General features: G+C 41.7%; 2 protein-coding genes across 2 annotated transcripts; one reads left to right on the forward strand and one right to left on the reverse strand.

The window, feature by feature from the left end:
• The first annotated feature begins 6844 nt into the window (after window positions 1-6844).
• LOC110895357 (putative pentatricopeptide repeat-containing protein At1g26500) lies at window positions 6845-8484 on the forward strand. Its single transcript, XM_022142667.2, has one exon. It carries the CDS (start codon window positions 6884-6886, stop codon window positions 8381-8383), a length of 1500 nt encoding a protein of 499 aa, XP_021998359.1. The 5' UTR covers window positions 6845-6883; the 3' UTR covers window positions 8384-8484.
• On the reverse strand, window positions 8417-12115 carry LOC110895356 (probable methyltransferase PMT5). Its single transcript, XM_022142664.2, has 9 exons — window positions 11961-12115; window positions 10984-11714; window positions 10779-10914; window positions 10463-10703; window positions 10177-10372; window positions 9901-10064; window positions 9521-9824; window positions 8944-9076; window positions 8417-8856 (listed from the first exon to the last, which is right to left on the reverse strand). Exons 2-9 carry the CDS (start codon window positions 11502-11504, stop codon window positions 8707-8709), a joined length of 1845 nt encoding a protein of 614 aa, XP_021998356.1. The 5' UTR covers window positions 11505-11714; window positions 11961-12115; the 3' UTR covers window positions 8417-8706.
• Window positions 12116-12411: the final 296 nt, after the last annotated feature.

Consider the following 12411-nt stretch of genomic DNA (forward strand, 5'->3'; position numbering starts at 1 on the left):
GCCAACAATGAAGCACGCAGACCTGATTTAGACCTCCTAGAAGAAAGGCGCGAAAACGCTGCCATCAATGAGGCCAAGTACAAAACCAAGCTTGAAAAATACTACAATTCACGCGTGCGGGTTTGTACATTTAACCCGGGAGACTACGTCTTTCGCGATAACGAAGCATCTAACGCTGAGCGCCCAGGAAAACTTGCCCCCAAGTGGGAAGGGCCCTACCTCATCAAAGAAGTATTGGGCAAAGGCGCGTATAAACTACAAACGTTAGAAGGCGAAACTATCGCACGCACATGGAATGCACAACAGCTTAGACGCTGCTACATGTAAGCCATGTTTTTTACATTTCTATGTAACCTATCGGGCCGTAGGCCATTTGCAAATAAATAAACGAGCAATTCAATGCAATATTGTTTGTTACTGCTATTACAAATGCGTGTTCCACTTTGCGGTATCTGCAAAAACAGATTGGCAAAATCTTCATTCGCGATACCCACACAAAGTGCTAACCACACACAAATATTGTAATAGGCCAGCAAAGGCAAAACATTAAGTGTCTATCCGGCCGGATACACAAGTTTTTACAAAACTTACACAATTCCTAAACCCTAATAAGGCAAACAATGGAATTGACTCATACTCATACGACAAAGGTATAGAGTATACTCAACCCCATTCACAACGGGTACAGTTCCGGATACACAAGTTTTTACAAAACTTACACAATTCCTAAACCCTAATAAGGCAAACAATGGAATTGACTCATACTCATACGACAAAGGTATAGAGTATACTCAACCCCATTCACAATGGGTAGAGTTCCGCATACACACGTTCAAACATGCAAGAAGTAACAACACTTGTACAAATTGAGCAACAGTTAAACTTTATATTCAAAAAATTCATGCACCCACGTGGTGCACAACGGATTTACATAAAGTTCTAACATATACAAAGAGGAAAACAAAACAGGGGCACGCAGGCCAACCTAGTCCTATTTTGTACCACTGGTACCCGCGCCATCTTGGCCGTCACCAGCAGTATTTTCTTCTTTCGCATCGGCATACAGCATCCGCAACTGGTCTACATAGTCCGCTGCATCTAAGCATTCATCAAGCTTCTCAACAGAAGAAAGAGACATGTCATAAAATGATGCAACGGCCACCTCAAGAAGCGCTTCGGTGTCCACATCGCGAAACCCGGACCGTTCATTAGTGTAGCCGCCTTTAGACAAGACGTTTATATGGCCGATGCAGCGGTTATAACCAGCTTTAAAACCAGCATCACGGGCACGCTGATTAATCAAGTCTATACCAATTGCGGTCTCAGGCGCGTCCATGATAGCTTTAACAAACTGCAACAAAAGAACAATAAGATCATCACGTGCTAATCCAAGTAAAATACAAGGCACGAGATACTTACATGTGCAATACCGTGACTCCGCATCCACTCACGGTCAGCCTCAAGCTGGTTAAACGAAGAGGTCAGGGCATCTCTGGCCTCGACAGCCTAATTAGCCCGCTCTTCAGCTACAGTCACGCGGGCAGTAATGTCTGCAAGCTTGGCCTCTCGAGTCTGCACATCAGCCTTTCAAAAGCAAGAAGCAGTTTGCACAAAATTAGTAAACATTCTCGAAAGGCAGAAAGAAAAGTTCAACTGAAAAGGCAACTCATACCTGAAGGCTGCCAACAACCTGATTCAAACGGGTGCGCTCAGCATTCGCTTCTTCAAGAGCCTTAGAAGCACGAATCTCCCTCTCCTTGGCCTCTTCAAGGGCCTTTGCAGTACGGGCCCCAGCCTCTTTGGCCTCTTCAAGCGTCTTTACAGCCCAGGCCTCCGCCTGCTGGGCTTTAACAGCAATCGCCTCATCCGCAGCTTTCTCCTTGCCCAAAGCAGCATTCGCTGCCTTGGCATTCGTCAACTCCTGACGAACACGAAACACTGTTTCATTCATCTTGGCCCAAGATTCTTTCCATGACTTACGCTCACTAGAAAGAGTTTGTTTCCAACTCTTGCGCTCCTCAGAAAGTAACTTGGCAAGAGTACGAACCTGTTTGAGCTCAGCAGTCGCAGCCCACTCCTCGGTTTGCTTCTGCTTTTCAAAAGCAGCCCTATCTTTTTTAAGCTGCTCTGCACCCGCACGAGCAACCTTGACCAACTCCTCCGCCTCGGCCTGCAAGCGCGCAGCCTCCTCCTCCCTGCGACCCATCACCTTGTAATCTTCCAGAATGGCATTCGCCACTATGGAACTTCCCACAAGCATGGTGGAAAGTTGCTTGATGCGCAGTTCACGAGGTGCAGAACGGGCACGATCAGTTTCAAATGGGGTGCCCAGGCCACCCAGAATCTCCTTGCAAGCAGAAGGATCGTTGGAAATATCATCCCCCTGCATAACAGTCCAGGGGGGTCGGTGATAGCTCGTACTACGATCCTGCGTATAGGTGCGGTAATAATACTCCAATTCAGACTCCCCAGGCTGAATAGGAGGCCCATCATAACCCGCACCAACAGAAGCAGAACTAGTAACCTTCTCACCGGCGGGAGACTTCTGCGGCTCAGCACCAGATTTTTGCTTCCCAGCATCAGAAAACCTCAAATCTAAATCATCAGCATCATTTGGAGAAATGAGGTTGTTGGAAGAATCAACGGTATTAAAAATCTGAGCCGCAACCTTCTCCACAGTCTTCTCCGCCTACACGGTCGGATCAGGCACCACCTTGACAAAAGGTGCCGCAGATTCCTTCGGTACCCCCGCATCCGCAGCCGTGGTACGCGGGGGAGACGAAGGAGCATCAAAGATAGAAAAATCTTTATCTTGCGGTTCTACAAAACAAAGAAAACAACTATCAGAAAACAAGTGTGCATACAAAACACTTGCAAAAGTTATACACTTACCAGCAGCAACCGCAGACTTCTTTTGTGTCGGACCAGCCCTTTTGGACTGAAGCTTCCAACGTTTCACCTCACCAACACCAGCAGTTTTTTGCTCAGGTTTCCTCTTCTCGCCCGCAAGGGTGGAACCCGCAGCAGTCCCACCTGCAGCCGCACCACCACCTGGAACACCTAAACCCTCAAGGGTGTCAGATACTACCACGTAATCGGTATATCTGTGGTAACAAGAACGAGAGATACCTGCGGCCTTCGACACCAAAGGAGGGGCGGCAGAACCCTCAGTTTTCTCCTTACCGCGACCCCGCGCGGGTTTCTTCACCTGCTTCTTCTCCACATGTTTCTTAGGGACAGGTTTTTCAAACTTCCCCAGATCCCCAAGGGTACCTGCATTTAAACAATCAAGCAAGCAGATTACAAGGGTGAACTTTAAAAACAAGGGAATCTTAGAAGATACCTTCGCCTTCTGGCACGGGTGCATTCATTATCTCACGCGTGGGAACGCGGAAATTGCCAACAATTTCCAAATTAAAACCTTCCCGTTCCCCACACGCAATCAACTCAACCTTCCCTTCAAAGTCCGGCTCAAACACCCTCCATAAAGGAGCATCAGCTGATAAAACACATGCAAAGTCAGTAAGAACGAGTAAAGGGAACAAAGAAACCGCACAAGGGTGATAAATGCTTACCACCACTTTTTTCCCGCACAACAGGCCTTGCCTTCCTATCCGGCCTGGTGAGCATCATTCGCAACAACCACAACTGATTGTTGTCCAATTTCTTAAGTTCAATAGGCCGCAGCAATCCACAGTTTTTGCGGTGGGGACAGGAATATCCTCCGAAGTAACACCCACACTCACGTCCCGAAAGGTCATGTTGGCATACACCGCACAGGCTTTAACGTAGAAAAATCTCTTTTTCCACTTGGTAAGACCCTTCGGAGGGGTCATCAGCTTGGGACTCCCATACCTCTGGTTAAAAGAGAAAAAACCGGTGTTTACCGTCAACTGGTAAAACCGCCGGAAATTCTCAACAGTGACGTCCAAACCATGAGCACGGAAAGTGTACTCGAAGTTCCTGATCTGGAACATCCCAAATGGACTCAGTTGGGAAATGTGAAGGTGATAGTGCTCTAACACCTCGGCAACAAACACCGTCACCGGCAATCGGAGGTTGCCATCGTTAAAAAAACTCAGCCCATAGGGTGATATATCCCGTCGGAGCATAGGCACCGGTGTCACCCTCTTGTGGGTAGGTGGCACCCCACTCATCCGCCATTTGTATGCTGGTCATCAGGATCCTAAACTGATCCCTTGACCACTTCAATACCGGTAACCCACCACCAGGAGCACCACCATCATCGCCTTCATCTTCATCAGCCGCTGCCACCGGCTGTTCAGGGTTTTCACCCTCCACATTGTGTGGATTTGATGGTTCAGCCATCAGAGATGTAGAAGAAAAGGAAATGAGTACTAAAAACTCAAACCACCTCACTGGTACGGAAGAGGCATCACATGACCCTTCCAGATCTCCAGCTTGATTTACGAAGAGCAAAGACCATCTACATGGCCTTGGATCTTCTCCAGACTCCAAACTACCTTCTAGACACCATAGTCCAGTACTCCTCCCACATGCAACTTGCATATGGCAGCAACACTAGACTGGGGGACTTGAAGGGGTATGGTCCCAGATCTCGCGTCAGCATCGACCGCGAGTGACCATTACCCTTATCAAAACCCTCACTAGCTAACAACCTACCTGTGTCCGTGCGGGAACGCGCCGACACAGTGGTTAAATCCAATCTGCCCAATGATGGAGGAGGACTCACCTGGAATATGAGAACGGTATAGTGATACGGCATGGCACCGCATCTGGTGTATGAAAACGGAAGCGTTCACAGCGATGCGGCCTAGCACCGCATCCAGTGAACACTTCTATCAATACAAGGGAGCTGGATAACAGCAACAGTCACCACGGACGACGATGCGGCTTGGCACCGCATCTCACGTATTTCTTGATCAAAGAGTGAGAAGCCGGAACGTCTACAGTTACCGCAAACAGCGATGCGGCCCGCCCCGCATCCTGTACACTCAGCAAGTGGGACTGACACCACAGAGCAAGTAGCACCAATGGCAGCCGCCTGTCAGGTCTACGTAGGCGACAGACTAACGTGGCGTCACCTCCACAGCCGACATGCCTGACACACACCTGCAAAGGTGCAGCATGCCGTCAGTCTATCCATCCACCTCCTCATTCACTCCTCGGCTATAAATACCAACCCCAAACCAGGTTTGAGGTATCTCTTTACAACTCTCTCACTACTACTACTATCATACTTTGCTTCCCAAGCAGACTACTGATTCTCACGCCGGAGAGTGGTAACAAGGAGCACCCCGCACCCCATCCTCTTTGTTACGAGTCACGGTTTGTTTTCTTGTGCAGGAGATCAACCGGCAGGCGATCCAGCCAGCGATCCTCGAGAGGAAGGGATTAACCCTTCTTGACGAGACCAGTGTGTTAACCTTGCCCGGTTAACCATTGTTTCATCCACTAGCTAACTCTATAATTTCATAAACTACAACGTCAACTCAAAATTTAATTAAAAAATGCATGATTACATATTAAAAGATGATTTAAAAGTAAATCCATAATAAAAAATACTTCAAAAGATAATCGAAAATCATTCAATTTTCCAACAAGCTATTTTAAATGAAAGTGTATAATATGTTTAAGCCATTTGAGTGTTGAATACATCAAATTCACGATCGGATAAAAGATGAAATTCACTATTATCACCATCCTCATCAACTAGATGATAACTATTTTCGTTTCATACAATATTAAATAAGAACTTTTAGTCACGAATAATCATAATATATAAAAATTACGTAAGATAAGTAACATATATAACAAAAATAAGTAACAACACAAACTAAAATAACCATGTGCCGGTACCGGTATTACGTTTCAAACCGGTATACTGGATTTTACCGCCGGTAGAAACCTTATGCCGTTTCACTTATTTACCGGAGTGTTTCATACCGGATTTACATCTGGAAACGGTAATACCGGTATTTACCGGTTTTTAAAACATTGTGTTCCTTAGTCAATGTAGGGTTAGCTCATTGACTAATGTGTATATATACGGTTGAAGCCACATCTTACCACAATTTTGTATTTGTGTAGTGTGTATATCTACTAGAAGTCTATAATTAATTGAAAAGTTTGATTTGAAACAGTTCATGAGATTTAACTACAATTAGTAAATACAAAATTGTGATAAGATGTGGGTTCAACCGTATTAACACGCTATTAAATTTGACTACATTTAAATTCTAAAACAACTTTGAAAGTATCTGAAGGATAAAAATGTAATCACTCATTATTTTCTCTTCAAAGACAATTGAAAAAAAAAACCCGTACACTCAAACCACATTAAAAAAAACTGCCCCACAACGCGAAGAATCAATTCTAGCTTGCTAAGTATAAAAATAAAGAAAAATATAACTTGAAAAAGTAATAACTATAAACGTTACTAAGGGTGGAGGGTATGGTCAATCACCCTAGGGTGTTTGAGTGAAATCCAACCCAATAATATTATGTCATGTCAACTCCTCATTCCACTTCCCATTTTGCACTCAATCAGGGGTATCGTTAATCACCCTAGGGTGTTTGAGTAGATTAAAAAATAAAAAAATTGTGATTGGTTGAAAGGGGTTGAGACCCACCATTAAACCTCCCTCCCTCCTCCTTCCCTCCTCTTCCCAAATCGATGAATATACATCGAAAAGTGTCAAAATTTCGGTAACTCAAACATATGGGGGTGGTCACCGATCGATAACACCCACTCACCGCATGAGTCCCCGCACATTATACCCTGTAGCCTAAGTTTTTTTTTTTTTTTTTTTTTTTTTTTTTTTTTTTTTTTTTTGAAATAATAAGTAATAACTATAGACTCCAGTCTCCACAACAATACTCTCTGTTCGATGCCCAAAATATGATCAGGCGATTCCAATTTCAAACCCCTATCAAAACCCTCCCCTCTCTCCACCACCGCCTCACCACCACCACCGCCGCCGCCGTCTCACCTCCACCCACCACTACTCCCACTCCTCCACCACCAGTCAACCCATCACACCTCCTCCGCGTCTCCACCATCCTCTACCAACAACAACACTCACCCGAATCAAGACTCCAAACCTCCCTCTCCCACTGCAATTTCCACCTCACCCATGAATTCTTCCTCCAAATCTGCAACAAATTCCCATATTCCTGGAAACCCATTTACAAATTTCACATCTTTTCCCAAACCCAACACTTCAATCACAATCCAACCACCCTAAACAAGATGCTTGACATCATCGGAAAATCAAAAAACATAGACCTTTTATGGGACTTTGTTCAAGAAACCGGTAATCGTACTTTGGTTACAGATAAAACATACATAATAGTGGTTAAAACTTTAGCTTCTGCCAGGGAACTGAAGAAATGTGTTGACTTTTTTCATGTTATGAATGGGTTTGGATATGGGTATGATTTGGGGACTTTGAATAAGGTTGTTGAGAGTTTATGTGGGTGTAAACTTGTTGAAGAAGCTAAGTACATTGTTCAGAAGTTGAAAGGGGTTGTTAAGCCAGATGGGTTTACTTACAAGTGTTTGATTTGTGGGTTTTGTGATGTCGGTGATTTGGTTGAAGGTTCAAAGATGTGGAATTTGATGGTGGATGAGGGGTTTGTGGTGGGGATTGATGTTGTTGAGAAGATGATGGATACCCTTTTTAAGACGAATCGGTTTGATGAAGCGATGCGGCTTTTTCAGTCGGTTAGGGTTGATCGGGTTGATGAGTTGGGGCTTTCGAGTTATCGGCTTGTGATTAAGTGGATGTGTAAGAAGGACAAGCTTAGTCAAGCACGCGTGGTGTTCGATGAAATGCGTGAGAGAGGGATAGAACCGGATTGTATGACATTGGGTTCGTTGATATATGGGTTTTTGAGTAAAGCTAGGGTTCGTGAAGCGTATGAGATCGCGGAAGCGATCGATAACCCTGACATAAGCGTTTATCATGGGTTGATCAAGGGGCTTTTGAGGTTGAAAAAGGCGAATGAAGCGACAAATGTTTTTAGGGAGATGATAAGGAGAGGGTGTGAGCCTACAATGCACACATATGTAATGCTGTTGCAAGGGCATTTAGGGAAGAGAGGGAGAAAAGGAGACGACCCGTTAATCAATTTTGACACTATATTTGTGGGCGGGTTGGTTAAGGCCGGGAAGTCGTTAGAAGCAACCAAGTATATCGAGAGAGTGATGAATCGAGGACTCGAGGTGCCTCGGTTCGACTACAATAGATTCTTGCACTACTATTCCAATGAAGAAGGTGTTGTCATGTTTGATGTTATGTCAAAGAAATTGAGAGAAGTTGGTTTGTTTGATTTAGGAGACATATTTGAAAGATATGGTCAGAAAATGGCTACTAGAGACAAAAGGAGAGATAGGTGAATTGCAACATTATTCAACACTTGTATAGTTGTATTTAGGGATTACATATTGAACATGAAATGAGAGTAAATCTTGTAGTAACACATATTAAGCAAACTTTGTTACAGGGCAGTTACAATTACAACAATTAATGAACAAAAATAATAATAATAAAGAAAATAGAAAAAAAAATCTGAAGATATGTGGTAGCAAAACTTTCTGTAATCTACTGCTTACAATTGCTTCTGTTTTTCAATCTCAAGATACCAACTTGAGCCTGTGTAACACATCATTGGATTCTATACAGAAGAATGGTCCAGGTGAAGTTTAAACTTTTGTAGTAATCATTTTCTTACAAATGGTTTTTGGCAAACCAGTAACCTTTGGTCGCTATCATTTTCAAGATCGATTACCCTTGCCTCCCATCGTATTTGTGTGGTAATCACACGCGCGTCTTCTATGGGCCCTAGTTTATCCGAAAGAACAACCCATCCCTGAAGAAAAAAGAATCCAATTAGATGCCAATACGGCTACTTGATAATCGTATAACGTATGTATGTTTTGACGAATATATAATGTACCTCGGGGCGTAGAATACGGTCCATTTCTAGAAGTAAGTTTGTGATGCTGCATCCCTCTGATATAAGGTGTGAGAGGAGCCCATTGGCATGTAACATGTCATATGTCCTTGGATAAGTGGGAAATGGTTCACACCTATGTTTAAATACATGTAAAGGAAACAAATATGAAACTTATGTTTAAAGTTTGTTGGTTGAAATATGCCAAAAATGGCAAACACAAAAAGTTATCACCAAACATATCATGTTTCATTGATGTTGAAGTAACAAAAAACATTTTCACCTGTAAGTAAATCATATCCAGCACATCAAGAGTAGGAAAGTTTTGCAGAGACTCACATGCCATTGTGATTATTTTTATTTGTTTTGTTTTGTTTTTTGGCCTTAAAACAGAGTGTCACATGCTTTTAGTCCTTTACATCTATGATTATTAAAACAGAAGGAATATATAGTCCAGTTTGGAATTTGGCAAAGTATGAAAATTATATAAAAATATTTATATAAAAAGTTTTGTAAAAGATATGCAACATTTCCCTTTTTGGTAAAATTTTTATCAAATGGAATTAAATTAATTCCTTACCAGTCATGCAGAACACCAATAAAACCTTGATCAAGTATAAGAGGGATCGTGTTACGAGCCTTAAACGGCACTACATTCATCACCCATGCTGATTTTCCTGCTTCCAAAAACGCCGAATTCAATCCCCCAAAACGCGCATTCATGTCCATTACATTTCTTATCATATTATACGGAGGTAACGGATCTTCATCCCCGGGTCTTTTTGGGTGATCAGAAAAAATCAACGGTGTAAGTAACGACCAGTAATTTCTTAAAGCCGATTTTGAAGATTCAAAGTCTTCATAGAATTCATCCTGCTGAACTCCTGCAGAAAATAATGGACCAGAGTCAGCTTGTGCTCAGATTAAAATGAATTTAAGCTGCGTAACAACGATACTTTCCATGAATTTCCAGCTCAGCAGGGGTAATATGGGAATCAGAAGATTTGTTCTGAACGGGAACCCAACGTTCGCTGGCTGTCACAGCTACACATGATGCAAGTGGCTGATAATACGAGTGAGTATCCTCTTGTTCTTCTCTACAAACAGGAATGACACCCTGTGTGCTAGAATCAAAACCGAATAAATTTCAATACGTTTCGTTTTAAAGGATATTAAATGTGAAATTTATGTTTGAATAAACAGCAAAGGTGGTTAATGGTTATATACTAGTCTCACCTAGATAAGTAGCATTGGGGATCAATAGTTTTCTGCCAGACGAACGTTTCTTCTTGTCGACCAATCAAAGTCCAACAAATTTTGTGCTTTAATTCTTCAATCAATCTTCCTTTTTCGGTGCTTATTGAAGTCCCATGTAATACAAAGTAGCCGCCTGGCTTTAGTATCCGGTTAACTTCAATAAGAAACATTCCATCTGATTCACAAAACCAATATCGTAAAGGGATTAGTATTACTTACGGTTTTACCCAAATCGAGAAAGTTAACTATATACAAAAACAACTACCTTTTTGGTCCCATGAAACACCACATTGTGCACAATGAATCATATCGTATGACAACGATGGAAATGGAAGTTTTCTTGAAATGAAGTTGCCAATAATTGCTGGAAGGCCTCTTTCAAGAGATAACTGAACTTGACTACCGGTTAACTCATACGCAGCCATACATACAGCCATTAGTTTCAAAGATAGCAAATGCGCCCCAAAGCTGCCAAAACCACAACCAATATCAAGCACCGTGCGCACCTGTTTAAAAAGCGTAATCAATTAAAAAACGAAATAATAACTATAAATATCCTTAGATAAATTTATATAACTTACACCAGCTTGCCAAAATTCTGCATCACTTCCTAATCCTATCATCTCTGCAACTTGGCGCGAATGATCTTTGACACCATCAAAGATCAACTCGTCATCCGAGTGGAAAGAAATTTGGTTCTCTTCCAGCAGCATTAACCTAAAGAAGATTAACCAAATTACGTGAACGATAATTCATTTTAATCAAAATTTAAATTTCTAGAATTACCTTTTTGTCATGCTTCCAGAAGAAAGAAACTGATCCTTAGATATCTTCACATTTGCATTCCATATCACATCTCTCCCAACCGGCCAACTCAAGGGCGTTTTATAATCCCTTGGCGGACGAACCAAACAGTACGGTTGGTCTTGTAACACTTCACAATGCCGGTCAAACTCCTCACCGTCTTTATACCCAGCTAACACGTTCGCAGACACATTATAGCAAGGAACATAGTCCTCCCTTTCCTTTCCACAAAACCTAAATCCCTTCAAATCATTATTTCCAGACGAAAAACTTTTTAACTCGATATAATCACTTGCCGTATGCTCCTTTAATCTTCTATAGTTTGTATACACTTCACGTGTTACGCTAGTCGTTTGCGTGTTGAACGGACCAGAAGAAGACGAACTTAACAACGCGACAAGCACAAAAACACTAACAACACATAGAAGTAACCAATTGCGCGGCGGTCTATGGCCCGAAAATATTTGCAGCTTATATAACCACCAGGGGATTCTCACATCCATTTTGTTACAATTTTACAAACTTAATAAAGCAGAAACTTATCATAAGTTCATAACATACAAGTTAACTACCAATCACAACATCAAATTCAAATCACAAAAAGAAACAAGTGCAAATGTGCAATAACTGTAGCTAAAGTAGATCAGAGATTTTTTTTTTTCAACTATTCAACAGAATTAACAGAATTCCAGCAAGATTATCTTCAGATCAACCTGCAATCATCAAAGCATCAAATACTCAAATCACAACAACAAACCAACATACAAAACATTACAATTGTCTTCAAAATTTGCTCTTTTTACATTAAATTTCAACGGATCTGACACAAACCTAACAAAATATGTAATCAGTTAATACAATGAGTTAATGATGAAACAACAGTCACTCAGTGTAAGCTAAAAGATAGTTTTTTTTAGCTCAATTTTAAACACTTAGAAACATGATTAAACAGCGATTACCCAGGGAGTTGAGGAGGGTTGTATGTGTAGATTTACTCAGCTTTTGAAGACAAAGGTCAGCAACAGTAATGATTCACCATTGACGAGTAGAGAGAGAAAGATAGCAGCTTTTTGAGAGAGAGAGAGAGAGAGAGAGAGAGAGAGAGAGAGAGAGATCAGCAATTACAGTTGATCAGTTTTTTACTATTTTTCAGATTTATAGGTGTCATGACCGATCCAAAACGGCTCTCAAATTCATAAAAAAACATAAAAGGCTGGAAATCTTTTTATAATAATAATAATGTTAATTTTAAAGTTTGGGTGTATGTAGTGTATACAACTTTACTAGCACCATGTAATACAAATCTATCTATACCTTTTATAAAAGGAGAAATTCAAGTCACATAAATGTGTCAACTTGAGAGCATGTCTAATAAGGTTTTTTCTTATCTCATTATTACATTATAAAGCC

Source organism: Helianthus annuus, chromosome 12, assembly GCF_002127325.2.
Source record: "Helianthus annuus cultivar XRQ/B chromosome 12, HanXRQr2.0-SUNRISE, whole genome shotgun sequence".
Classification (NCBI taxonomy): domain Eukaryota; kingdom Viridiplantae; phylum Streptophyta; class Magnoliopsida; order Asterales; family Asteraceae; genus Helianthus; species Helianthus annuus.

Bases quoted from the DNA above. Each gene is read 5' to 3' on its own strand.
- LOC110895357 (XM_022142667.2), top strand. From the start codon at position 6,884: ATGATCAGGCGATTCCAATTTCAAACCCCTATCAAAACCCTCCCCTCT.
- LOC110895356 (XM_022142664.2), bottom strand. From the start codon at position 11,504: ATGGATGTGAGAATCCCCTGGTGGTTATATAAGCTGCAAATATTTTCG. The intron at 10,704-10,778 runs GTAAGTTATATA...CTTTTTAAACAG, and splicing joins CAGAATTTTGGCAAGCTGGT to GTGCGCACGGTGCTTGATAT. The intron at 9,077-9,520 runs GTAAGGAATTAA...ATTTAAACATAG, and splicing joins ATTGGTGTTCTGCATGACTG to GTGTGAACCATTTCCCACTT.